This window comes from Crocodylus porosus, unplaced genomic scaffold (genome assembly GCF_001723895.1).
Source record: "Crocodylus porosus isolate Cpor-Errol unplaced genomic scaffold, CroPor_comp1, whole genome shotgun sequence".
Classification (NCBI taxonomy): Eukaryota; Metazoa; Chordata; order Crocodylia; family Crocodylidae; genus Crocodylus; species Crocodylus porosus.
The window spans coordinates 1,820,254-1,848,052 of record NW_017728919.1 but is presented as its reverse complement, the minus strand read 5'-3'; the positions used below and the strand labels follow the sequence as shown (position 1 = coordinate 1,848,052).

The following is a 27,799-nucleotide window of genomic DNA, read 5'->3' as shown; positions in this document are numbered from 1 at the left end:
TTTGTACAGCAACCCACTACAGATAAACTTCAGTTTTCTGTGGTTTGTCCCTCTTACATTAATGCATGGAGCATATGAAGATAATTGTGTGCTTTGTTTGAAACCACTCAGTGCCCCAGAAGAATAAAAGCAATTTCTGGCTCCTAGTTTCTGGGACCAGAGCAGCACTCATTCTGGTTAAGAAACAATGGTACTGGCATTCAAGCCAAAAGGTTTTTGGCTTGAATGCCAGTGTGGTGCTGTTGGCTCCTGTGGTGTTGTTGCTGAATGCATTGCAACCCTAGGAAAAAGTAAATACCTCTGAAATAATCCAATGAATAGCCTCGCAAAGGGATAATTTAATAGTAAAGAGGGGCGTCCATCCCTTGGCCACTCTAAAATCCTATTTCGCAGTAGTACGACACTGCATAATTCAAGTTTGATTTGTTATAGCCAAAGGAGTGATGCATATCTCCCACAAACAGTTCAGAAGTAAAAATATTACCAAAACCAGACATTGTTTATTTCTAACATTTATTGCAGATATTAAAGGTTTAACAATCTTAACATGTTTACTTCTACTAAAAAGAAATTTCAGTTATTCAAATGACATAAGCATCCACTTGTTACTAGCTTAGCACTACTGCTGATTTGCACAAACAAAAACTAGCAAATTGTTCTACAAGATTAACAGTAAAAACAACCAAAAGACAGCAGACACACCACTGAAGTTAGTTAAAATGTTCACTGATGCTTGTAGTCTTCATGGAAGAGAGCCTGGAAACTAAAATAACAGAGAATAAACTAGTAAACTTTAACAAGGCAATGTATCTGCATAACAATGTTTCACATGTACACGTACTTAAATTTTCAAAAATTGGGGAAGCCCGCAAAAGCAGGTCAAAATAAAGGGGAATTTCCTTTTGCAAAAGGAGAGCAAGGTCATCACTTGATAAAACAAGATCAAAGTGATACACAGAAACCCACTGGAGAGCAACACTGGAATCTTAGCACCAGTGGTGCTCTACTGATATCTTGTCCAAAATTAAATTTGGCACAAGAAAGACTGACCATAGTCTAGTTATCCAGGGCAGCAGATTAAGATTTACCCCAAGAACTACTGTTCACATTATTTTCAAGAGTGCATTATACTCTAAACTGAGTTGAAATCAACAAGGAACGTGTATTATTTTCCAATCTGGATGCTGACAATTTCCCTAGACTGGATAAGCAGGTGTTCAGCAAAAGTACCACAAATGGTACTATAATCATCAGCTCAGAATGCTGATCAGGGTCTGAGAAAGTGGATCCCAGCCTAGAATGGAACCACGCTTTGAGTTGCGTCTTCCCATAAATGGCACAGCACATAGTCTAGAGAGTGCTTCCAAAAATGCAAATGTGAAAGAAGAGAACTGGAAGCATAATGGGGGAAAAAAAACTTATATCGTATACTGCAATAATGGCATCTTCATTGGTGAAACTACAAGAAAAGTGAAACCCAAACAAGCGGGTCTGAGAAATAACTCCGGGGCCAACAGCATTGGTTCCAGAGTGCCTTCCAAAAATAGTCAACGACTACCAGAACGGCTTTTTAAGAAACTCAGTTTTTTCATTAATTGTTATGGCTAATTAAGTGCAGGCAAGGGAAAAGGAGCAGTGGAGAACACATCCAAATAGTGTAATGTTGTCAAACACTCTAACCAGCTGAAATGAAATGCAGCCTCTGTCCAACACGTTTAAAATCATAAATATTTCCAAGCCTAAAGGAAATCTCGGTAACATCAAATATCAAATGATGAAAAAGTAAACTTTTTGAATAGACATTTGTATTTACAGTCTTGATGCTTCAACCTCCTGAGAGGTATAGGTGGGAAAGCACAGAAAAATATAACTCTTGGTATAACAATTTATATATTTATCTAGTGCTGGCATGCTTTAAAGCTATTAAAAAAGTGACCAGAACGTTATGCTGTGGCACAATATTGTAGCTTTTCGGTTTCACAGACACACAAAGCAAAGAAAAATCTTACATTCATAAACTAAATAAATTGGTTAATTTATGAATGCAAAGTTCTTGTGGGGAAAGGAAAGGTTTTTGCTGTTACAAAATGAAAGTGAAGAATTCCCTCTTTCAAATCAGCATTTTTTTTCCATTTTTGAGATAGGAAGGATGACTTTGGCACAGCAGGCACATGCAAGTTGATAACTGCAGATTAAGTTTTCTTATTTATCTGTATTTAGGCACTCAATGTGCTGCTATTTTACTGTATGGTATTCTACTGAGTGTACCACTAGTTCTTGCATTACAAGAAGAGCAATGCCAGATGAAAACATCAATAAGGCTGCACTCGCTTCTCATAAGGGAAACATGCATCCACTCAAGACACATTTTCTTTCAAGAGGACCGCAGTGAAGTAGCCTTTGCCATTACAATAAAAAAGTGAAGGCTCTTGACTAGATTTAGAAGTGAAATGATGGAGAAAAAAGAGCAAGTTAAAAAGCACAGTACTAAATTCTGTCACTTTAAGTAATCTAGTCATGGATTATTTATTGACATGCAAATCTGGAGAAGAATGAATGATCAACTAGACTATGAACATTTATTGTAGTCATGATGTAAAGTCTTCCATTTTTTAAGGACTGCTCTATCAAGAAGTTACAATGCAATCCTATAGTTTATTATTAGAGCAGACTACTAATTTAGTACCATCTTTGATTTAAATAATAATAAAAGGAAGTAATGGAATACAAAGTCCTTAAAATGTCAAGTTTTCTTCACATTTCCTGGGGGTCTTTCAGTAAGAGGACTTCTGAAGATCAGCATTTCAACAAAAGCAGAAGCAGACCAACTCCCTAAACTGATGGTTTTACAAAACAGATGTTCCACTTCCAGATGATCTTGACCATTTGACTTTCAACATTTTAAAGTATGGTATTTTCTGCAAACATGAACAACACCTTGTTTGTGGCTTTATTTCTTTGAGCAGGAAAGAGACTGCGCAAGATTTCCTTGAGCAACAACTAAAAATTCACATAAAAACAAAAAGAACACTTAAAATAGGTACTGCTTGTTTGTCACAGTGAATGTCCCAGCAGCTGAGGTTTGTTAGGCAAGAGTTTAGTGTTTTCACTTGCACACAGATTTAGTATGTCAGTTTGATACATGTAAACATAGATTCCTACAAACCTGCATGCTTAAAGGTTTTGTTCTTAAAAATTGTTTTATAAATGGGGGAGAAGCGGGTGTGGGGGGAGGAGAATAATCAAGATCTGCTTTATCCAGACTACAGAGGCAGCTCAAAAGATTCAGCCATTCAAAAAGTGTAAAACTGAACATCTGGTATGGTGGAAAGCTGCTTTTCAATAAGATATGAATTGAGAAATTTCCCAGCCTCATACAGGAACAGGGCCAAAGCAGACTGCTTCCTTAGCTCGCGTTTTTAATTTTGCTTAAAACTTTTGAAGCAAGACATTTTGTCACATAGTAAGCATCCTTGGCCAAGGATAAAGGTAAACAGGTTTTTCTGTGTGCAGATCAATTATTTCTTCCTTCAGAGAGGCCACCCAAGTTGTTAGGTTGCACACTTAAGTACAAGACTAATTTTACTCTTGGAAAGTGTTTTGGCATATTAGTCCACTACTACAGAACAAAGTATTCTTCATATTGACAGCGTGTGCTGAAGACCTTTCATGCAGCAGCCTTTGTACATCCACGTTTTCTAGCAAGTGAGTCGCTTATATCAAACCTAGAATGTAAGATGTTGGTAATTCAGCAGTCCAAAGCAGCTCTGGATTTTCATTAAATGTTATAAATCCAGACACACTTGTGGAAACATTAACATTTTCATTTTCTGGCAAAAGGAAGGCTTTTTTAAAACCCAGTATTTTAATACTTGCCGGACTTGTCTATTGCACATACCTATTTACTCGCTCTTTTCTGCCTGTACATTTGTATCATTCTTTGACGGAAAACATCAAATGTATCTTCTTTATTTTCTTCCCCTGCAACACCCAAGCCCTCCCCTGCAGAGGTAGTACCCCTAGGGAGTAAAATGGATAGTTAGCACAGTTTGTTTCAGTTACATCTGACAAAGTGCAGAAAAGATCTAGAACAACAATAGCTTCCAATATAGACACGATTCAAATAAAAACCTAACTCAGGTTGTCAATGTCCCATATGATGCAGCTCACCTGGCATATTAATCCCCCATGCACTCAACAATGAGAAGCAAAGCTCTCGTGATACAACTGGCTGAAGACTATCATCTAGTAAATCAGTTTCTTGCATGAACTCCTCAGAGTTGATCACCTGATCCATGTTATGCAAGGTCCCTATTATAGATCACAACACCCCATGGTTGCTTTGCTACTTACTGATCTAGATGACCTTGAGAAATGAAGTACAGGGAAACCTACCCAAATTCGTAGTGCATATCAAATCTTTACTGAAAGACTTTGATAGTGTCTATTGATAATTTCTAATATCCAGCAAGCTGAAGCCTCCTGAGACCTATTCCTTATCAAAACTTCGGAGTGCATCTTCAAGAAGGAAGAGTGTCATTAATCCCAATTTCTTTCCACAGACGAGCCAATGGAAGGAGAAAGGTCTAGGCAATTTAAGATCAGCTTCTTACTGTGGATAGAGCTGGACCGGATGAGCTACGAGAATTTAAACTGGTTAAAAGCATCACCTCTCTAGGCCACATGGGTAAAAAAAAAATCTATGTCCCAAAATGTAGGTTTATGAAAGCTTCTCTGCCAAAAGGAACGACCCCTCTGTGTTCAGGATGAAACTTCTGCAATCACAGGGCCTGATGAGTTGGAATTGGGATTGCTGTGCCACAAAGGAAGCTCTGAGAGCATGAGTGGCAACAATGAGGAAACCAGCCCTATTTAAATTTCTCGAAGTCCATGGTCACCACATAAACCAAGTAGAGGCTGTACAGCCCTGGAATACCCAAGGACTGAGTCCAATTCATCTTTGTAGTCCACAAGACATTTAGGACTGCAACCCAGTTCCAAGGAGGACGGGTTTTCCTTGTGAAGCCTGCAATATTAGAATCTGCCTTGGGGGCTGCAAGACCAATTTAAACCATCTTTAGGAAGAACATAAAGGCACCTAATAACCCTGTGGCTTCCTGTCAGGGATAGGCCAGTGCTCAAAGTATGCTTTACTTTGCATTAAGTCACCATTTTCTCAATACCAAAGTCCTCCCCAAAGACACTCCTGCAATGCCAACAAATAGCAAACAAGTATGTAACTTCCTGTAATCGTCGCCCCTCTGGACTGCCCAATGCACTTCTTCCATTTCATATTTTACAGTAAATTCTTTTCTTTGCAGCAGGCATAGTCTTCATTTTGTGATGTAGAGTGAACCACTGGTCCCCAAGTTTGTGAATCAAAAAGACTTCATGGTATTTCCTACAATACAGACCCCCCTGCTTCTGGGATGATTCGGAGTAAGAACTTAAGCAGCCTTTTAGAAAAGCTAGATGATAACTCAATGAGTTTATATAAAATGTCCCCCCTTCAGATTTTCCCTTCCCTCAGTTCAGCTTCAGAATTGGCCAAATTCAGAGCTGAAGCAGATTAATTCTCTGAAGAGAAAAGGAAATGCCCCTACAACTTCTAGAGCCCTTAGCTCCACAAGGAAACATTATGTTTCACAAGGAAGTGTAGAAGACTACAAGGAAGAAGGCATCCAGAAGGAAACGTGAGTTTTACTCCCAGCATTCCCAAGGCTAGTTCTGATCTTTCTGTACTGGATGGCAAGTTTTCAAGATTTTGCCTTATCATCACATGAAGACTGGCAGGCCTGTGTGCAGTAATCCCAGAGGCAAGCCCTACTACTGCTATATCAGAATGATAAAAAGTTATTCAATTTGATGTTGGACTGCTTCCAAACCAACACGCTCCACTTCACTCCCTTCTCTTTGAAAAGAGAGTATTGGATAACTTGTGGGCCTTTTAACTACAAATCATATTAGTATTTGACAGACAAGGGGCTAGTAGTTCCAAAGGGGAGAAAAACCAAAGAACATGGATCCTTCCAAGTGAATAAAACCTGAACTATCCATCTATCCATCAAGGCCATTAGAGAGAGACACACAAAGACAAACTGCATACTGTAGATTGGCTTCAGTCTCATTAGGACCATCTGAATTTGGGTTCAAAGTACATGTCTGGAGGGAAAGGAAAGAGCAGTGGATGCCAACAGAACATCTAGTGCTTCATTATTTAAGGTAGGCAACAGCAGATAAATTAAATAAAAAAAATAAAATACAATAAACATAATTTACTTTCTTGTTGAGACGGTCTAAACCTCCTTTAGAATCTAGCAAGCTAACTGCTAAACTGGCCAGACAAAATTAAGTGCTCAACTACTGGCTGCATGCTGAGATGTTTCAGGAGCTGTTAAAAGCAAAGGCCTATGAATGCTATTGGCTCCAAGTTTTGGAGTGAAGACCTCTAGACACCCAAACCCATGATCCTATAAACAGGTGGACAACAGAAAGCTCTAGAAAAACAGACATGACCAAAGGCCCTGATCAACAAAATGATTTCTGTCAAAGATAAGGACAGGGGAAGAGTTTCCCCCCCACAAGAAAGAAAACAGTAAACCCATGCATTACTTCAGCCAGCCAGAGAGCTCTCTGTACAGGTAAGGGAGCAAGATTAGAAATATTTTGCACCCTTTGTTTACATCCGTAGGTGAAAGGAGCCGTTACCATCAGGGTTGGCTGTAGAGGACACTGGAGGAAGAAAAATATTAACATGCAGAACTGAGATTTAAAAACAAGATTATGCATTTCAAGAAACAAAATGCTTACCTTCTGGCAACGCACTTACCTCTTTGTAGGATGCAGGAGAAAGAATCTTTTGTTTAGTGTAGATTGTGTGCTACCTTAACCCAGAGGTACTGTGTGTGAGTGCAACTCCTGTGAAGTCTATTTATATATGCAATGCACCTATCACGGTAATATCCAGGCACTTATGAAAACTCTACATGCAGGCTTGCAAGTTAAACCCCAATGTGTATTTTTTTCTTCTAACAAAGTGCACCCGTATACAATTACAAGGCTTCCACATGCACCAGGGTGCCTTCCAGGGTTTACATGGGCTAAAGGGCATCAGGAAACTATTTCTCCCAGTCTTCAGTAATGTCCATTCAGATGGAAAGGAAAGAGCCTCCCTTTAGAACACCAGGTCCCACCCAATCTGATTAGTAGAGGCATGAGGCCTCCACTCTCAGCTTTGATCAGCTTAGGGAGCAGAAAGAAGATCAGGAATGGAAATGACATACTGAACTGATCCCCTCAGGGCAGGCCAGGTTACCCACGTTGCTATTAGGAACACAGCGCTTTCCACATGCATCTAATATTTCTGCAGTTTGTTCTCATTACATACACTTTCACAGGCTCTTTGATTCCTTTTCCTCGTGTACCAAGACCATGTCCCTCTTGCCAGCCCATCTTCTGAAGCATCTGGAAACCCACATTCTTGTTTGTCAATTTCTTGTGTGAAAATTCTAAGTCTTTTGGTTTCTGCAGAGAGAAAAACAGCAAACATCCTAGTTTCTGGTACAGTAACTAGCCACAAATTTGAACTCTCCAGCAGGAAGCTCCTGCAAACTGAATCTACCAGGGTCCTGAAAGTACAGAAATAATTTTTAAAGTACATTCTTAAGTGGTGTTTCTTTATCTGCAGGGAAAAGGTCTGATAAAATGCTTAGGTGGCCAATTTAATATGGGATGAATGCGTCTGTAAACTTGTTTAACCAGACACTCAAAAACAGTAGTTAGCACCTGCTTCTGTACCATAAAGGTAGTTGCGTTTCCCAACAAATACAAAAGAAGGGTTTTTTTTTGTCAGTAACTGGGTCTCTATTACAAAATGTAATGCCATTTCAGCATGCTTACATCAGCCTCCCAAATTTGTGAAAATGTTAGCTAGTCAAAAATCATTGCCCCTCGTTTTCATAGCGAAAACTTTGCATTTGTTGGGTCCATTAGGAAATTTCACCTCAGCCATACAAGATTTCATAAAAATGATTTACAGGGGTTCTCAAACTGTGGTCTGCGAGCTCCATTCAGGTGGTCTGCAGAAAGGTTGCAGCACAATCAAGAATATCTGTACTTGTAAGGTAAGACTACTGATATTAAAATATGAGTTGTGTGCTTTGATTTGCAGAACAAAAAAAGTATAAGTGGTCTGCCGAGACCCTCAGCAATTTTCAAGTGGTTCGCGAAAAAAGAGAGTTTGAGAACCACTGATCTACATGGTACATTGCTACATGTTAAAGAGTTTCCACCATGTAATGGAATATGCAGACTTGATTCCATTTTTACTACAGAGATTAACAAGCAACTTTTCAATATGGCATCAGATCCCATGAGGTGTTCAACTTTGAAACCGATGGCAGCTGACAGCACTTATCTCCTCCCAAATTACATCCAACCCCTTGCATGATTAGGCCCTTGGGTTCTAACTAATTTAATAGCAATAGCATGCACTTACAGGAACTGTGAAAGAGCTGTTTTCACCATAGAGAGACACTGTGCGTGCAGAGTCGTGAACAAAAAGTTCCCTCACCTTCTTCTTCTTTGTAACAGGACGACCACGAGGCCTGTCATAAGCGATTCTGACAGGTTCATGAACTAAAAATCAAATCAGAGACAAAAGGTCAACCATAAAGATAATCAATTGTAACAGAACCAGCAAAATACTTACCTGTGACAACTTCCATGGAAAGCCTTACTTCATTACCACTCAGAAAATTAAAGTACATAAGAAAGAAAAGAATACTTTTCAAAAGGCAAAATAGGAGGTGAGTGCATAATTCTCATTCACTTTCAGAGTAAAATGCAACAAAACTGCTCTTTTGCCTTTGAAAGTTCTCCATGAAAGGAATATACTCTGAGGATCAAAATTTACAGCTACAGGTCACATAACTCTACCAACTTCAATAACTGTTTGATGAAACCAGTTCATAGTGTCTTGTTTCCATAATACGCATGTCATCATTTGCTCCTATACTATTCTTATCTATGCAGGTAAAGAACACTTGTTAAAAGTACAGTAGTCCTTTTTCAGTATAGGCTTCTGAACTGTTAGATTGATTTTCCTGTAATGTGGCCATGATGCCAACTACTTGACAAACTATCAAATAAATACGAAGAAAATACCAAGACCAAAATACTTCTGTATAAACATTTTTATGATATAAAACATTCACCCTTATTAGTCTTTTTAAGGCTGTCTGCTGTCAGATTTTAATCAGTGCTCCACCTGAAAAACATTGTGACCCCCCTCCAAAAGAGCTCTCCTGCACTTTGTTTAAACCAAAGAGAAAGACCTGCAGGCAATTGATACATACATGGATTGAGCCTGTATATACAATATTTGCACTACTATGTCAATGAAGCTAGGAGCCAGTTGTATTATTACACCAGAATGGAATACCCGTCTATCACTTTATTGGTGCCCATGACAAATGAATGGGCCTTTAAAATAAATATTTTATAATTCATTGGATGAAAACGAACATAGCATTTCATGGAGCAGCAACTAAAACCATAGGATTTCAGGGACTTCTGACCAGGAGGTACAACACAGCCTTGAAGTGGTACTTACCCTTTGGTTCCTCAATGAGGCACACTCTTTTAGATGCAGGAATCATGCCAACTTTCAGAGACTTGCTGCTAATTCTTTTGCGAGGAAAAGGAGTACCAGGAGTTGGAACTGGTGCCTGCGCTGACAGATTTGACGCAGTGCTATCAGAAGTTGAAGCTGGCTGAATTTCCCCCATTGGAGGTACTTCTCCTGTTTTGGAGAGCAACTCTTCAGGTGGGATCTCTTCAGTCCCAGCTGCTGAAATGTTTTCTTCTTCTCCCTCTCCTGTTCGCTCCATTTCCACTCCAGTTTTTTCCAATGGTTGGGAGATCTCTTCAAGTTCAGCTTCTTCCTCTTCCTCCTCATTATCTTCTTCCTCTTCCTCCTCCTCTTCTGAATTATCCAGATTTTTTCCTCCAGGTTTAGCACTTCCCCCAGGTACAGTTGTTTCTGATTCAGCACTGAAGTTGATAGATGGGCATAATTCATAGACTTTCATTCGGTAAAATCTGAAAGCAGAACTGTTTTGATCCTGTAGGAACCTGAACAAAGATTTAAATACTTTTAATGTAATTTAAAAAAACCGACAGGGACTTCCCTTAAACTAACATAAAATTAGATATTAAAAAGCATTACTTAAAAAAGTGTTAACGTTCTTATTTGAGTGGTATTTTTATACTACTATGAAATACTGTGGGAATCCTCTACCTACCATGTAACATTATAATCTTGAATGCTTATACAGTATTTTATAGCAATAAATCACAGCATGCTTTACAAAAGGAGCCAGTCTTTTTTTTTTTTTTTTTAAATAGATGGGGAAATGATGGCAAAGAGAAAAGAAGCAACTTGCCCAAGGTCTGCTCAGACCACTTGCAGCTCAAATTATTTAGCAGGTGAAATTTACACTGCTTCAGATGCAAACTGAGCATTTACAGGTGTGAAACAAAACTGCACCTTCATTGACTAGATAATTGTGCAGTGATTTTATCCTGCTCCAAAGCTTCATATATTCACCATGAATATCAGTATCAAAACCAACAAGACGGATCAGTTATCTGGTCTGGTCCTAAAGCCCAAATCCTGAAGAAGTCCTAGATATACTTATATGCAACATCAACCACGAAACAATTATATTCAGCAGAGCTGTGTAACTTAATGGTAACAATAAACAAAACTCTCTTTGGTGGTCTAATTCTATGGGGAAGGATTTGAACTGTAATTTCTCTGAGGCACATTTACACCTACATTTGCATAGATGGTGATCCATGTTACTCACCAAAGATCTGGGTTATCTGCACTGTTATCTATACTGAACTGCTCGATTTCTGGTCCCACTTGAGCAACGAACTTGGCAAACTTCTCAGCAGTTTCCATTGTTCTAGCATCCACTGCAAGTGACAAAAAGATCATTTTCTACATGCTTGTACAACGCCTAAAACAATGTGGCCCCAACATGGCTGAGGACTCTAGGCTTTATGTCAATACCAAGTCTTAAAATAAAAATTCCAGGTAGAACATTTTTTGATGTCTGAATACAAGCCTTCTTCATAGTAAGTTAGCATCTATGAACTAATCTTAAATATTCACCTACCATCAGGGAACTGAGACAACAGTATCTGGGAATGTCCAGGTGAGGCTGATAAATTCTCAGTGTCACCAACTGCTCCCAGCGGCAGTGAAACTTCTGGTGTGGTGGCACACCGTGAAGATTCAGCTGCATCCAAGGATGAGTCTCTCTCAGAAAGGCTGGTTTCCGATACAGAAGGCTTCGCCTGAATGGAGCCTTGGGTATGTTTGTCTTGATGTTTTAGCATCGTACCAGCTGACAGCACGGTCTGCGTCCCTATGGTTGTTTTTCTCACTTTCCTGCCTCGAACTCCACGCCGTGCAATAATGCCAGGTCTTTTCCTTTTAAAGAGTCTTTTCTTAATACTTGCTACTTTCTTTGCATACAACATGGCCCTCACTGATTCCGTTGCACATTCTTCTGGCGTTCTCCCCTCTCCATCTCCCCCCTTTGTAGATGAAGTCAACCGCTGCATCTCTGATAACTTCAGTCTGTAATATTTGTATTCTAGACTATTTTCTTCAGACAAGAACCTACATCAGAAAAGAAAAATGAATGCACATGTAACAAAATCATATGCCAAAAGCAAGACTAGTACTCTCAATGTCTCACATTAGATTTTTCATGGTAACTGACCATAAAATTGAGAAACATATACTCTAACCAAGCCTGAAGGTATGAGCCTTTCTAGAACAAGAGGTAGTTCAATTTCTTAAGAAGTAGACAAAATGAAGTTATGCCACACTAATAAAGCTTAAACAGCTTTCATATAACAGGAGTAGCAAGCAATCATTCAGCTATACTGCAATTCAAAAAGATGCTGTCACTTTGAATTTTAAGTGGTCTAATTTGAAACAATTTTGCTTAGGAAAATAAGTGACCTGTATTGTGTCCCAATTACCACCCAAATATCACTCTTCTTTTCAGCAAGAAGAGAAAACTTACTATTTGTACAGGACAACAGCTAATAAAACTGACTACACACTAAGGCCCTCATTTAGAAAGGTGCTTTAGCATATGACAAGTACTGCACTGACAATAAGATTATTCATATGCTTAAAGTTAACAAGGTGTTTGGGTACATTCAAGAACTGGGGACCAATTATTGTCCACATAATTTGGTGCTTACCTTTTCAATTATAGTAATCCTAACTTATTATTTCTGTAATGACAGAAGTCATATATAAACATGTCCTACACACTACCAATGTCAAAAATGACTTGGTTGGAGTAATTCCTGAACATTATTTTTGCCTGCCTGAAACTGAAATCAGGGTTAAATTCAGGTCTTTACAAACCTGCTGTAAATTAAATCACAAGTTTACTAGAAACTTTATGTAGGCAGATACCTGTCCCTGCCTGGAGCCATGAGGCTGAGTGTGGACAAAGGGATCTGCCCCAAGAAAGGTCAGTACAGGCTAGTCAGAAGACAGGGAGGTCTCTTTTTTCCTTTTTGAAATAAACGATTCATGTGAAAATCCAAATTAAATCAGTGTCAGATAATAGCACTGCACCCAGCAACAGGCTTTCACAGACCATTATGTAACTTTTCATTTTCAGTTTACTGTAACCTACAATTTAAATTTTACACAAAAAAAAACAAAACACCATCAGTACAAAATGAATTATACTTGAAAAAAAATTAAGACTATACAATACTTGAAATCAAGTGTCTCAGCTTGTAAAGAATTAAACACATTATTCACGAGTACATCTGTTAAAGCTGCATTTCTCATGGATTTGTACCCAAATGTTTTTTTGCCATCTTGTATTTGGATTGACAGATCCAAAGTCTAGTTTACTAGAGAGTAGAGGACTAAAAAATCAGAATGTCAGGGAAGGTACCACTTACTTTCCAGGTATGTCAAGGGGCTCAATTACCATTTGTAAATGCTGTCACATATTGAGATGAAATACTTTACAGATTTAATCCTGTACCCAACAAAGTCAAAGTTAAAGCTCCCATTTACTTAATAGAGTAGAATCAAACATAAGAGAGAAGCAAAGTAGTTTTACACTATGTTTAGCTTCGTCAAAACACCTACCAATAGTCAGGGGAGCCCTTTTGAGCATTTTTTTCTTTTGCAGACAAAGTACCCGAAACAATGCTGTTTACTAGCTTCTCAATTGTCTCTACAACTCTCCGATCAGCACGCTGAGGGACTGTAACAAAAATAAAGCATGGTCATAGTATTATTATTATTATCATCATCATCATCATCATCAGTAGGATGGCAAGATATCTAGTCAAGTTTATAACAATTTTTCAAGAATAAGCCAGCTACTTTTCAATTGCTATGCTGTTATAACAGTGTTGTAACAAGGGGAAATAATTAAAATGGTGGAGGGTTGGAAGTACAGCTGTTATGTTAGAAAACAAATACAATGAATATGATCCTGGCAATTACAAGCTGGTGAATCTAATTTCAATTCCTAGTCAACCAATGGAAGAAATGGAAGGAGACATTACAAGGTAAATTGTAATAAGTAACAGTATATAGATACAGATATCTCTGTATCTATATATAAATGACCTGTTATCCTAGCAATTAAATTTTTGGTTTCAAATTTTAATGTGTAACTCCAAAAAAGTCAGAATTGTAAAATTATTTCAAGTTGGTATTAACAGGAATTAATCCGAAAATTGGATGAAAAACCATAAAAAGGTCAAATAATAAATTGGCAAGTATGTACTAGGATATTGCAAGCGCTGATGGTTAGATCTCATTTCAAGTAAAATGTTACACTGGTCAAATTTAAAAAAAAAGTTGTAAGTAAATTCAGCTACTGTATCTGCCTTTGACTCTACCATCCCACTTTTGTCATACATTTTGTGACACTTTACTTGCTCTTACTTTTAGCCTTTGTGTCAGGAGAAGTTGCCTTAAGCTGTATAGTGGATTCTGGTTCTATTTTCTTCATCTGAAGTGGATACCCACTTTTCTCAAGCCAAGCTTTCAAGTTCTCTATGTACTCTCTTCCAAACAATGTCGAATCATCAAAATTTGGAAATGAAGTTGGTGCTGGAGCCATCTCCTGGAGACCAACAGCCTCGAGTATTTTTTCTTGCCTGAAAACAGAAGCTAATGCAAAAGTTTGGCCCAGAAGTGCTAGAGACTTACGACACAGAGAAATGGTGGTCTCAAAAGCATTTGCCATTTCTGTGAGATTACTGAAACCACTTGTCTTTATGCTTAGCTCATAGGCATTGCAGGCCATAAGCAGAGGTGTGACGCACTTTAGAAGACGATCTTGGAGTCTCATCACATATTTATCAAAAGGTTTTATTATTTCAAAGAAGCAGTTCTTTGTCTTCACAGCACCTTTGTCCAACAGCATGTTTAAGAACTCGTTGTCTACTTTGGGTGTCTTCAGTGCAGTGTGTTGTAAACCCTTGATCGTGAAGAAACAGTAATCCCTGTGTTCTGGCTTTAGCGGGCACTTGAAAGAAGCAAGCATTTTTGCACATGTTTCCGTCTCCAGCCTAAAGAGGGCTCTAAAGAGCCGTGAGAATTCTGCATCATTTTTTATTGTGTGAAATCCAGCCCATTTAATTATTTCTATTCCAAATGTTGAAAAAATGTCAGATTTGTCCACAAGGTCAAAGTTCAGTTCTCTGAAAACATGCGCAGGCTTAGCAAGCCGGAGAACAGGCCTCTGGGCTGACACAGCTAGCCTCTGATTAGGTCGTGGAGCTGGTTGCTGAGCAGCTGCTGTCCTCTGGTTAGGTCGTTCTGTAGATTCTGGCATCTGATCAGGTTCTAGAGTTGACTTTTGATCAGCTACTGGTGATGGTTTTTTAGTGTTCCATTTCTTTAGAGGAGCTGTGACATCTCCTTTAAATACTTTAGTTTTAATAGTGCCTCTTGTAATATGTTTTCCTCGCAGAACCCTTCCCCTGGCAATACTGCCTCTCCGTACTGGAGGTCCAAACTCAGCCTCAGACTGAAGCCCATATTCCAGGTCATATTCCTCACTTTCCATGTTCCCATACTCGTCCATGAGTCCTGGAGATCTAAAATCACCCAAGAGGTCAGAAGGGCCAAAATCAGCATCATGGGGCCTTGAGGATTCCCAAGGATGTGGATGGTCATAGTCCCGGTCCCGAGAGGCTGGGCGGACATAGTCCCGGTCCCGAGAGGCTGGGCGGACATAGTCCCGGTCCCGAGAGGCTGGGCGGACATAGTGGTCATGGTAGTAGTCATCTTTCCTCATGAGAGGACTATTAGATCTATAGGAAGGCCCTGGATAATCCTCCCTAGGATCTTCTCTCCAGTCGTCATGAGGAAGATGTTGGGGACCATCATGTGAATATCTGCTGTCGTCATGGAAACTGTCTTCATACCTGGGTCTTGGGATAGGTCTTGAATGAGCTACAAGGGACAGAATGGACAGAAGAAATGAATGTTACTTGCAACACATGGATATGACAAGAAAAATTCAAATTCACACATTTAGACACCTGAGCAGCCTGTACTCCACAACATTGAGAATTAGCATCTATATCTAATTCTGAGAAATGTAAAAATTGTCTCCAACTGTTTATCAAAATACTTTAGAAAAGCTTTGAAAACACTGAGGATTGTCGCTGAACAGATACAAGCTGTCTGTGATGCTGTCAATCGTAGCATATGCCTATTCTTTTCGACAAAGGAACAAAGAGTAAAACTATGCTGAAGGAAGCATGCAGTAACACATTTTTAGATGCAGAGTTATCGAAAAATTCAATGCTATGTTTTCCACATAACCCAGCATCAAGTCATGCTCAGGGCTTGCTCGTGACATTACCTTTAAACCGATGGACTGTTTCCTCCATAGCATCGCTTCGGTCCATCCGATACCTTTTATCTTGCACCACGGCGTCAAAAGCTTCCCGCGTGATTCTTCTGGAGGCCATTTATACCCTGCAACGAAAGGGGCACAGTTGCATTTCACAGACCTGAAAGCAGTTTAGAGCTGCTGCTAGATTTGATCCTTATGAGCAGGCACGAATGGCCTCCGCCGACTGAGGGAGTGTTTACGGTGACACGCATGCTCTCGCACCAGAGGAGTCTCCGTTAGGGGTACACCTTTCAGTTTAGAGTCGAATGAGGGGCAGAGCAACCTTCCTGGAGTGTTTTCCCTGTGAGACACAAGAGTCCAGTTGCCAGGTGGCCACGCAGCGAGCCCCAGCATGCAGGTGACACTACAGGGAAATGTAACTTTTGGCCTCCAGGGAAGACACGAGCGCCCTTCACTCCACTGCACCTGCTGCTTCCCCCCTCCCCAGTCCTTGTCTCTGGGGGGTGGGCTGAGGTGGCTCCCCACGAGGTGCAGAGGGAGGGGAGGGGATGAAGATGAGGATAACGATGGTGCCCGTTTCCCCTGGGGGCCCCAAGCCGCCCCCGGTGTCTCCAGGCCGGGCTCCTACTCTCTTTCTCTCCCCCACACGCCAGCCTCGCCAACACTGCGGGCCCTCCCTGCCCGCCCGGCCCTCACCTCAGCCAGGCCGGAAGTCCCCCAGCCCCACACCCGCCGCTCTCAGCCACGCCGGAAGCTCCCACAACCTCTCGCGCGACGCCACCCGCGACGCATGCGCAGCGGCTGTCCCAGGTCCTAGGAGCGTCACAAGGCGTCCTCAGACTCTCCAGAGAGAACTGCTCAGGTGGCGCCTGCGCACGGGGTACAGCCAGCTTTACAGTGCGCATGCGTACCCTGTGCGCAAGCGCCTTCATCGCTCTCTGGGCTCTTTTTCGTGCTGTGCCTGAGCGCCCGCGACCTCTCTCATGCGGGGCCGGCTAATGCGCAAGCACAGTAGGCGTTTGGGGAGCGCGTATGGCGGCCGAGGGGGGTTATCCCATTGCAGCCACCGCCTTTTCGCAGCGCCTCTCACTCCTTGTCTGGGACGGAACGTCCGCAGCCACGGCGAGCCGTGAAGGACAAAGGTCAGGCGGGGAGCGACCGTGCTGAAGCCCGTCCCGGCTGGAGTTGCCCACGTCTGCGCCTGGGCCCAGCTGCTTGGCTCTTTTTATACCTGGGCGGGCGTATTTCTGGTGTGATAGTTACCCTGCACGTGTGGCCAGTGTTACATTTATCACGCGATTCGTGGTGAGTTGCATGATGTATGTAACATGCTCTGCTTCCTCTGCTCGTGTCCCCAGAGCATGCGGCACTCACTAAGCACATAGACTGCTCCAGACATGCTTCTTTGCGTAGATGTGAGATCTTTGATTAGATCAACTAAATCGTTGGGAGAACTGATCTTTGCAAGCTTTCAGGCACAAATACCCATCTTTTCTTGTGCCCAAAAGCTCGCAAAGAACAATTTTTCCAACAATTTAGCCGGTCTAATAAAAGATCTCACATGTACTCGAAGCACCTTGTCTGCCTGTGTCCTTAGACCAGCGCAGCTACAACCAACGACCCTAAAGCACAGGCTGCTCTGGGGCAGGGGCTCTCGGCACCCCTTCTCTACCCCGCCGGGTGCCGCAAACGTGATTCACCGGGAAGAGAGAGGTGGTGAGTCCTGAGTCTGCAGTCGGTCACCAGCCAGGGCAGAGACACCCCCTTATAGACTCGCTAAATACAATCGACAGAGACAGCATGAGCTTTCGTGAACCCGGATTTGCTTCAGCCTCTGATGAAGCGGATGTAGGTTTGTGACAGCTTGTTACCTCTGTGCCTGTATTATTTAGCTAGGCTCTAAAGCTGCACCGCTACTCTGCCTTCTCGTAAAATGAACCCAGAGAGCAATCCAAAGCATTAAAAGTGTTCTGCTTCCTGAGTTCTTTGCAACAGAAATTCTACTCCATTATTTTGCCATAATCAAAAAAAGAGTGAAAACTAAAAGCTTGGAATTTTCCAAGGTGTGTCTCGCATTTAACTAAGGGTGCCTTGTATCTCAGTGAGGGTGCCTCTAGTCTAGAAGGGCTCTGCTCTTTTCTCTTACCTAATCCTACATAATGTGCATAATGGGGGATGCTGACTTGGAGCCATCGATTTCATGGCTTCTTCAGCAGCTGAACTGATTGGGTCCTGTGGAATTCAAGGCTGCTATTAGAGGTATAAGGCACGCTGAGAAACAAGCTAAGGAGCCTTGTATTTAATGAATGTTGTCTATATTGAATTTGTTAGTGCATGCTTGGACTAAGTGCTTATCCTTTTCCAGTCCCAATGCTATCCACTTAAATGGGGTGCTCTCTACTGTGTTTTTTTGTTTGTTGGACTCTGGTTCAATCCCTGAATGACATTTAGAAGTAAATATCGTTGATGAGGTAGCAAGCTACAGAGATGATCTTGGAATCCTTAAAAGAGACAGATAGACAGACCCTTGGATTCTTAATTTCAGGCAGTGCATACAGAAACTGTCTTGCATTGATTAAGTCACTTCTCTTGCCTTGGTTTCTGTAAATTCTGTGCTTTAAATGGAGCACCGATGACCTAAAAACAGCTTTGTGTTTGTTTCATTTATTGGTGTGAAAACTATTATTCTTCAACAGCAAGAGATGACAGAGCTTTTGTAACTTGGTGACTCATCTATGGGGGATAGTTTCTACTCTTTTTTTCTTTAGCCATGTTCATGTCCTGGGCTTTCATTCTGGCAAACAGCTGGTTACCTGGTTTCTTGTTAGTTCTCAAAGTTTTAGATTATTTTGGAACAAATCTAATTTTGGTCTTTCCCAATGGCAGGTCAGGAAATTGTTCAGCCCTCTTTTAACAATAAAAATGGCCTCCAAACGAGTTACACAGGAAACATTTGATGAAGTGGTGCAAGAAAACATCATAGAATTTGACATGGATCCAGAACAAGCTGTGAGAGAAGCTGTGGAGCAGTTTGAATCTCAAGGTACTGCAAATGAATTTTGCTCTGCAGCTGTTGGGTAAGACAGATTTGTTTGAATGGTTTAGTCATGTTGCAAACTGGGGATCTGTGCTGAGCTTTTGGGTACCCTTCAGACATGTCAGCTTACTTCTCAGCAGAGGCCAGTTGGAGGTGTTAGAATCCCTGGATGTGTATTTAGCTGTTCTTCTGGCTGGAGACTGACTGACAAAAATGGACAGCATTTTTCTGTCCTTTGTGATTTCCTTTCAGTCTGAAAGATCCCAGAGCTCTTCAGAGGAATTGGCTTGTAGATCAAAGGCCCGTATTGATATGCAGAATCTGTTCCAACAATGGTTCTCAGCCTTTCTGGCATGCAGGGTGGATAAGTGGGGTGCAGCCAGTCCATGGGCTGGATCCAGAGTGTGGGGCCAGGTCTCATGGGCTGTACCTTCAGCATCACTGATTTACAATAAACATCAGGGTTTTACAGGGGGGCCAGGATGGAAATACCTTCCTTAACTGGCATTTCAAAGGGGGATTTAGAGAGGCACCACAAACTTTCCTCAGGTTAGACTTAGCCAGAGGTGACCAGGTTTTTAACAAAGGTACTCTTTTGGCTTCCTCTCCCTTCCAGAGGGTAGGGGGACATCCTAAGTCATTGATCTGTGCTCTGTTTTAGTCTGTCTCCACGTTTTGCTGAGGGTTGCCTTATGCTGTTCCCCAGTGGAGCCAGAATTAATGCACCTTGTTTCACTCTTCCCTTTTAGGTGTTGATCTGAGTACCATTGTAAAAGCTGCACCGAGACCTGCCTCTGAAAACGGCGAGGGGCAAAAGCACGAGATTTTGCAGGTAGGAAAAAATGAAGTGAGTGTTGCCCCCCAGGGTTAGCAGCATGATTCAGTGCTTTGAATATGGTGCCAGGAATCAGCAGGTTTGCCTCCCCTTCCAGTTCTGCTGATGCCTCCCAGGAACAGACTTATCCCCCTGCACTTCTAGCTTCCTTACCTGCCAAATGAGGGGGTGCCTGTGCTGTGTCAGTTCCTGGAGCAACTCAGAGTGGGGGGGCAACATAAGTGCAGAGTACTACATCCTGGCTGGCGGCAGCAGCAGGGAGTGCTCTGAATGGCCTCTGAGCAGCCTCTTCTCTGGCTGCAAAGAAGGGGCAGCCTGCTTTAATGAGCTCTGCCACTGTAGTCGGTGGCTGTTGTGAGGATTGGTGACATGCTATGGAGCTTTTCATCTCCACTCCTCCCTCCCAGTCCAGCCTGGGTTAGCAGAGAGTATCAGTTGACACATGCCTCAGTCTGAGTCTAATGCATGTGCTGGTCCATGACACACAAGCCATCTTCAGATCAGGTGCTTCCATAGGGACAGAGGGTTGAGTGGGACATGTTGGCAGGGAAGCCTGTTCTGCCTCTGACTCTGTTCTGTGCACAAAGACAGAACATCACTCTCCATAGCTGGCTGGCTGGTGTTCCTTGGTGCCAGATTGATTTTGATTTAAGAGGGGAGGGAGAAGATAATTGGAAAGGAGCAAATCTGATTGTGCAGTGGGTCATTTTTCCCATGTGATCTGGGAGGACAGTAACCATTATTCTCTTCCTTTAGACATTGGATTTGCTCAGGAAATCCATCGCTGACTCTGAACTCAGTGTAGCTGGTGAGCACCTAGCAAGCTTGAGCAAGCAGTGCAAAATGCAGCTGGCTTCTCGCTACCTGGCTGGGCAGAAAGGTGCCTATCCTGTGGTGCTCTCTGCCTGTAGGCTTGCTTCAAGAGATGAAAGCACTATGCTCCAGGCCCTCCAGGCTCTGTCTGCCCTCATGGAGGGGCAGCCTGACCTGCTTGACTCTGCTGGCCAGAAGATGCTGCTGCAAACTCTGAAGGAAAAAGCAGATGACATTGAAATGATGCTTGCGGGAATTCGATGTGTCCGGCATGCCTGTCTGAAACATGAGCAGAACCGCCAGGACCTGGTGAAAGGTGGCCTCCTGCCACTGCTGACCAGTGCTATTGTCCAGCATGGTAACCATGCGAGCCTGGTGCGAGAGGCTTGTTCGGCACTCCGGATCATGACCTTTGATGATGACATCCGTGTGCCCTTTGGCCATGCCCATGATCATGCCAGGATGATTGTGGCAGAGAACAATGGCTTAAAAATCCTCATAGAGGCTGCCAAAGGTAGGAGTAATTCCTCTGCTGCCAACCTTTTTCAGCTCTTCCTTGCTCCCTTAGCTCAAGAATGTGCTGCATAATTCCAGATGTTCCTGGTTTGTGCTGGGGTAATTGGCACAGCAGGGCACTAAATCAGGAGTCCTAGCTTCTGTTCCCTGGTGACCATGCAAGACTTTCAGCAAACCTTGTCACCTCTCTGGGATGTCTGTTTCCAGAGCTGGAGGCTTGCCTGGTTGGAGAGCAGCAGTTAACCTCAGGATGGTTGTTCAGGTTTATCCTGTGCGTTGGTCCAGACAACATGTCTCAGGCTTGGGCTTCATTGAGTAAAAGGTGCGTTCAGGCTCCATGGCTCATTCAACCCACAGTGTTTCTAGAGATGGGTGCCAGCCAGTGTTGGGGCGTGGGGAACCCTGGAATGCAAGCGCTTGCCCTTTCACATCTGGACTGAAACCCACTGAAGAATCCTGCTTGATTCTTTTTCTAAAAGGCATGTGATACTCCCTAGCCAACCCTGTCTTTTGCCCGCTGTTTATTTCCCTGGCTTATCTCTCTCCCTCTGCAGCATTCCCAGGGGACTCCAGTGTTCTCACTGAGCTGTGTGCAACCCTCTCGCGTCTTTCTGTCCGGAATGAGTTTTGTCAAGAGATTGTGGACCTCGGAGGCTTGAATTTCATGGTGTCTCTGCTGGCTGACTGCATTGACCAAAAGGTATGGTCCCCCTCTGGTGCAGGAGCTGCCTGTCTCAGAGCACCCTGGGGATGGTGGCTATGCAGCATTACATTCATGTAGTATTTTTCCTGCTTCATAGTATTTTCCAGATGAGAGCAAACATTAGGCATGCTGGTCACCAGTGAGGCCTGACCCTCATGTTATTGGTGATTATCCTGGTACCTATCACAGACACTGTTACCTAGCATGAGGTTGCATGTGCTGCTTTAGTCAAGCAGGGAGCTCAGATACCCTCCCAAATGTGCAAATAAGCTGCCTTATTCCTAGAGGAACCAGAGGTCTCTTCTTCATAGCAGCTATCTGAGTCCCACGTAATTTGAATGGGACTTGGGTGCTCAATTCCTCTGGACATCAATGAAAGCCTCTGCCATTGTAAGCAGGGCAATTTCCATCTCCTTTCCAAAGCTACACGAAAACTGCTTCTCACCTGTGAAGGGTGGGAGTTCTGAACACAACATGGCTCATCAGGCAGTTGCATCCTCCAGGCAGGGGTGCAGAATTTCTCAGGGGTGTTGCCATTCAGGTTGCATAGCTGTGATCCACTTGTGTAGCTGTGATCCTGCAGAAGGCGCATGTAGTATGCATTCCTCCCTGGGCTGTACTTTGTTCTTGTTGGATGCAGGAGCTGGTGAAACAGGTGCTGAGTGCAGTGCGGGCCATCGCAGGCAATGACGATGTGAAAGATGCCATCATCAGCGCTGGAGGAACAGATCTCATTGTGCTGGCTATGAACCATCACCTTGCCACCCCCCAGGTATGCTAAAGCATGTGTGCTGATGGTTACTGGGCCTGGGGCCCTGTGCCCAGGCATGAAGATCAGGTTTTAAGTTCACTTTTTCTCCTCTAGGTAGTATCACTTTAAACCCCAAAATGACTTTTGACTTAGAATAAAGCCTGTACACGCTGGGAGCAGAGCAGCACTAGCTGCACTTGCATTGCTGTCTCACAAGAAGTAGAATTCTGCTCCCAGCATGGGCAGCATAACAAGCCACTTGCCAGATCCCTGAATATTCACGTGCTCTCAACTAATGAAAGGCATGCGGTGACTGGCAATGATTAACTGTTTTATTCTGTACTAGGATGTCAGGTAGCCAAAATGACTGGAAACTGGATACAGGGCTTTCACCTTCCAACTCAGCAATTTAAATCCAGCTGTTACTGAAAATCATTCTGATTTGATGGCTGTTTAAAACAAACATCTGTGTAAAACCAACACCTGAGACTTGGCTTTGTTAATGGCAGAACAGTCTTACCATCAGTTCCCCTTTCGCTTAAGCTGGTCAGCCCTCTTATGGGTGAGTGGACTTCTGAGTACAGTGGACCCTTCCTCATCAGCTGGTGGGAGTGGTGTGAGGAGATGGCAGCCATGCTGTTCTGTCGGTACACAAAGGGCATTGTTATCTAGGCTGATTATTTGGATGCATCTCACCAGCAGCCCAGTGTAACACCATTGGAAAATTGGCTTTGCTGCATCCATGGGGGCCTGCCCACCGGGCACTCAGCTTTGCCCCTCATTGCCTGTGGAGTTCCCTGAGGTCAGAGTGGGGAGAGGCAACAGGGTTCTGCCTCTGACTTCTTTTTCCAACAGTAGCTTTATCAGCCACTGACACCTGTTTCCTTTTGGACTCCCAGATCTGCGAGCAGGGATGTGCAGCCCTGTGCATGCTGGCCTTGCGTAAGCCAGAGAACTGTAAAGTCATCATGGAGGGTGGAGGAGCCCTGGCAGCTCTGCAAGCCATGAAGGCGCATCCAAGAGAAGTGACTGTGCAGGTATCTCAATTACTGGGGCTCTCAATTACTAATCCAGAACCAGGGTTTTTCTGAGTTCACTTTTTCACTGGGTTTTTTTGTGCCTCCCCTGGCAGCTCTGTTAGGAGGCTGATGAAAGACTTGGTGATAGATGATGGCTCTACAGCTCTTTGAGAAGCATCCGCTTATCTCTCCAAGCTGCTCAGCTGCAGATTCTTGCTAGTCACTGTCCAAGGATTGTAGTCAGTCCCAGTGACTTGCTTGTTGCATTTGTATCCTTCACTGACACTACCTCCTAGACCAAGCTGGTCTGAGCTCAGCTGGGGCCTCCGCACACTTTCAGCTACTTTAAAGTTTCATGTCCTTTAAGGCAGAGACAGCTGAGGGGTGTGGAGGGAGCCTCTTTCCAGAGCCGGGCAGCACTGCTCTGGAGTTGGTCTCTGGAGAGATGAGCTGCTGCCTGTCCCCTAAGGCTGAGTCAGGCATGTGCATAGCAAATAATCAGCTCCAGCTCTCCCTCGACAAGCCCTGTGGGAGCCTGAGCTTGCTCTGCAGCTCTCCTAAGTATTTTACCTATTTAACACGTTCTAAATAAAACTTGTCTGTGTCAGAGGGTGTTAACTCTTCCCACGCCAAAAGTCTACCCTCAAGCCCTGCATGAATTGAGGGGGGGAGGGGGGGGGTTGATCATTCCCTGCTGAGGTGGTGCAGACTAATTGAGTAGCTACTCATGGCTGTAGAGTAGGACTGGTGGGTTCAATGTCCTCAGACAGCTTGGTGTCCCTTGTCTGAGGGCTGCTGCTCTGGAGTTCTGACACTGTGCTGGGTCACTTGGGTTCTGTGCTGGGGTGGCATCGGTGGGCTGCTCTAAACAGGAGTTAACCCTTTGGGTAAATCTCTATGCCTTTGTCCTGCCTCTTGTATCTGCCCTTGCAGAAGAGGAAAACGATGGGGCTCCCTAGGGAAGCAGCCCCAGAATCCTGGGCAGCTGTGTGGCATTCCTGCTGATCTGGGTTTGAAGGGTGAGCTTCAGGACAGAGCGACTGCTTTTCTTGTGTCCAAGGCTGGCATGCACTGGGACCTGAGCTTTTGCTATGAAAAGCACTTTAGAGCCTATGGTATTGGAAGAGTGCTTCAGAACCCAGGCCTTCTGTATATGCCCTTGGATACCTCATGGGCAGCCTCACGCCCCTCGGAGAGAGGCTGATGTCTCTCCCCTTTGCTTCTCTCCTCAGAAACAGGCTTGCATGCTGATCCGCAACCTGGTCTCCCGGAGCCAGGACTTCTCTCAGCCCATCCTGGAGATGGGCGCAGAGAGCCTGATCACAGAGGCTCTTGCAGCACACCAAGACTGTGGTGATGTGGCCAAAGCTGCCTTGAGGGACCTTGGCTGCAAAGTGGAGCTTCGGGAGCTGTGGACAGGCCAGAAGGGAAGCCTGGCTCAGTAAGCCACTTTCCCAGGGAACCCTGGTGGTTCTGGGCATCTATGTAGGCACAGCCTGCCGGGCAAAGTGGCTTGGAACAAACTGCATTGGCCTCCTTGAGCCGCTGAAGAAACCTCTTGGCCTGTGAGGCTGTAGTGAGCTGGTACAGGAGATGCCTTTGTCTACAGACACTTTGGCTGCTGATCCATTCAGTGTGATACTCTACTCTCCCAAATTGATGCCAGGGAAAGACCTACTTTCCTCCACTGCTGTGTGTTACCCATTTCCAGACAGGGGCTATTCCCTTATGTATTTATTCCATGCCACGTGACCCCAACTCACTGTTATTGGCCTTGCCCTGATCCCTGCGCTGTGCCCCTGTTACCTAGAAGTCCCAAACACTATGTAGAATGAATGTGCCCTGTCCTGTCTCAGTGCTGTCCTCCTAGTATGGTGTTTGGTGTTCCAGCATATTGGCTGTATCCACTTTCATTCTATGGGAATGTTTCAAACCAGTATGTGATATCGACTGGAGATGGCATGGACTAGTGTTTTACTTTATAATCTCACTGTTTATATTGGAAATAGATGTCATATGATGTTGTTTCAGAAGTGAGTAACTGATGGGTTGGTATGTGAGGGGGATCCTAGTGGTCCTTTTGTCTGTGAGCCTTTTTTTGCTGTTTTCCAACAAGGGAGGGGAGAATATCTAATTGTTTATCAGATGGAACAAATCCGACTAACTGGCCCTCATTAAAAACAATCTCCCTAAAGAGGATGAGTACTCATCATGATTATATAAATGCTCACACACTCTTACGTATGTGTGTACGTGCAATAAGACATCGTTGTTAAAGCTGTTATTTTCACAGAGAATATTCATATGGGATTTTGAGTACCTAATTCTCATAAAAAGTGTACTTTTAAGTTTCAGCATAAAATTTGCTATTCCTAGTTTTCTAGATTTCTTTCCTGTGTACCTGGTTCAGGCTGAATGTAATGCAGACCGAACAAATGTACACTCACCATCTATCCTGCCATGTCTTTAAGGTAGAGAGGAACTCAGGCTCAAAATGGTACAACTCCAAGTGAGTCCAGATCGTCGCTCGTTCTTTGTAGTAGCCAACTGCCGAATTCCACCTACAAGACAGAAATCAGTCTTTCATTGCCCTCTAGGTAAATGGTCTCTTGCCTTCTCTCCAACTGGTAGAGGGCACCTGAGAGAACACTTTCATGTACTGCCTAGAAGCTCTGACAGCATTTCAAGGCAGGGATGCAGCAAACCAAATTCAAGCAAGTACAAACGGCCTAAAATGTGGGGATGTGCCAGATTTGGGGCTTTGGTTTAGTCTGAACTGGGGTTAGGGACCACTTCTGAAATGTATATCTGAAGGTCAGTAATTTAGGCTTGACTTGGTCAGGGAACTGGTGCATTTTCAGAGGTGGGGCCTCTGAGAACAGCCACTTCATCTGTCTGTTTCACTCAGGAATCATGCAGGTTTGTAACAAATACATTGTCAATCGAACACTTGTGTTACTGTGGAAATGTGTAGCTCCCTCAGGGTGGGAACACAGCTGTTCTTATGTACCAGCCCAGCATGAAAAGCAGAGCCTGCACATCCTGTCTCAGTATTCTAGTCAAAGGCCCTCTAGAAATCCAATAGCAGGGAAAAGAGGAATTTTTCCCTGGCATATCCGGGGATGGGGGGAGGGGGTCTCAGTCCATGTGTTAAGGGACTGGACTTCATGCCACAATAAAAAATGCCAGCAGGACAACTGGATCACCTCTCACTGGCAGTTTCTACAAAGAAATCAAGGAGTGGCTAGACGGGAGAGAGAGACCTTCTCCTCATGTGGTGCCTTGGCCCTGGGGAGTTGTTGGTGTGCAAGCCCTACTTGTGGTAGCACTGGGGAAGGCTGTAGCACAGTGGGGACATCAGATTTTTTTACAACTGTCTTGATGAACCCCTGGCAGGGAGGAATTCAGATGGGGCCTGCTTTGCTGGCACGTGTGTGGGTAAACAGCAGGTTGGGCTCTGGTTCTATTAGGCCAGCATCTTGCACCAGCCACCACATTAATTCCAAAGTCAGTGAGTCAAAGGACAGGACAGCCGAGGGAGGGGGTGGGGGAAGCATGGAGCAAGATATGGCATTGCAACCACTCAACCTTTCACCCGGCTGGACCTGTGCCTGTACTCTAGGGCAGCACTGCAGGAATCCCGCCCTCCCATCACTGCCCAGCCCTTCTGCGAAGGACTTTTACCCGTTCCATTCTAAAAGCCTTGCTGGATGATGGCAAGTTTATTCCGTCTGGAAGCTCCATGGCTATTCTTATAGCACATGGATGTGCAAAAGAAGCTACCGTCTCATATTCCCCAGCTGGGAGGAAGGAAATAGAAGCAGCTTTCAGACCCTGGGAATGTGGAAAGTTAAATTTATCACCTGTGAAATCAACTAGGCTTAGGACCACTGGCAGAGATGGGAGAGATGAGGGAAGGGGCATGATGTTGCTTGTCTTGGTGATCCTCAAAGTGAGACAATCATCTGATGAATTATGGGCAAAAAGGGATTGGGTTTGTCATCATAGGGTATGAAAGAACCCTGGTTTTATGGGGACGGAGGTTGAAGTAAGTTTCTAGCTCTCCTAGTTGCGGAGAAAAGCTTGGAGTTATGACTCTGAAAGGCCCCAGTGAAAGAGGGGAAATCAGTAGGCCCCAAAAAGTGTTGTTTTAAAATTTCATGATGTTCAAGCCAGTCTTG

The 27,799-nt window shown here is 43.6% G+C and overlaps 2 protein-coding genes and 1 long non-coding RNA gene across 7 annotated transcripts in view; 1 reads left to right on the top strand and 2 right to left on the bottom strand.

The window, feature by feature from the left end:
• Positions 1–495: 495 nt before the first annotated feature.
• Positions 496–16,738, bottom strand: SUGP2 (SURP and G-patch domain containing 2). 4 transcript variants are annotated; one of them, XM_019538332.1, is made up of 11 exons: positions 16,641–16,738; positions 15,951–16,066; positions 14,018–15,535; positions 13,208–13,325; positions 11,187–11,695; positions 10,872–10,983; positions 9,614–10,134; positions 8,498–8,637; positions 7,388–7,524; positions 3,899–4,019; positions 496–3,725 (listed from the first exon to the last, which is right to left on the bottom strand). In XM_019538332.1, the coding sequence occupies exons 2-10, from the start codon at positions 16,057–16,059 to the stop codon at positions 3,899–3,901; spliced, it is 3,285 nt and encodes a 1,094-aa protein (XP_019393877.1). In that variant the 5' UTR covers positions 16,060–16,066; positions 16,641–16,738; the 3' UTR covers positions 496–3,725. The 4 variants fall into 4 exon arrangements, with proteins under 4 accessions (XP_019393877.1, XP_019393878.1, XP_019393876.1 ...); XM_019538333.1 differs by having other exon boundaries at positions 496–2,918; XM_019538331.1 differs by having other exon boundaries at positions 496–763.
• Positions 16,739–16,882: 144 nt separating this feature from the next.
• Positions 16,883–25,815, top strand: ARMC6 (armadillo repeat containing 6). 2 transcript variants are annotated; one of them, XM_019538335.1, is made up of 8 exons: positions 16,883–17,086; positions 18,831–18,987; positions 19,731–19,813; positions 20,573–21,143; positions 21,700–21,845; positions 22,489–22,620; positions 23,499–23,636; positions 24,851–25,815. In XM_019538335.1, the coding sequence occupies exons 2-8, from the start codon at positions 18,867–18,869 to the stop codon at positions 25,061–25,063; spliced, it is 1,404 nt and encodes a 467-aa protein (XP_019393880.1). In that variant the 5' UTR covers positions 16,883–17,086; positions 18,831–18,866; the 3' UTR covers positions 25,064–25,815. The 2 variants fall into 2 exon arrangements, with proteins under 2 accessions (XP_019393880.1, XP_019393881.1); XM_019538336.1 differs by lacking the exon at positions 16,883–17,086 and adding an exon at positions 17,186–17,249.
• LOC109312340 overlaps positions 22,631–27,799 on the bottom strand; it is a 6,837-nt gene continuing 1,668 nt past the window's right edge. The window contains exons 2-3 of the long non-coding RNA XR_002101792.1: positions 26,066–26,179; positions 22,631–23,240 (exon numbers count right to left, since the gene is read on the bottom strand). This is a non-coding gene — a long non-coding RNA (uncharacterized LOC109312340). The remainder of the gene's footprint in view (positions 23,241–26,065; positions 26,180–27,799) is intronic.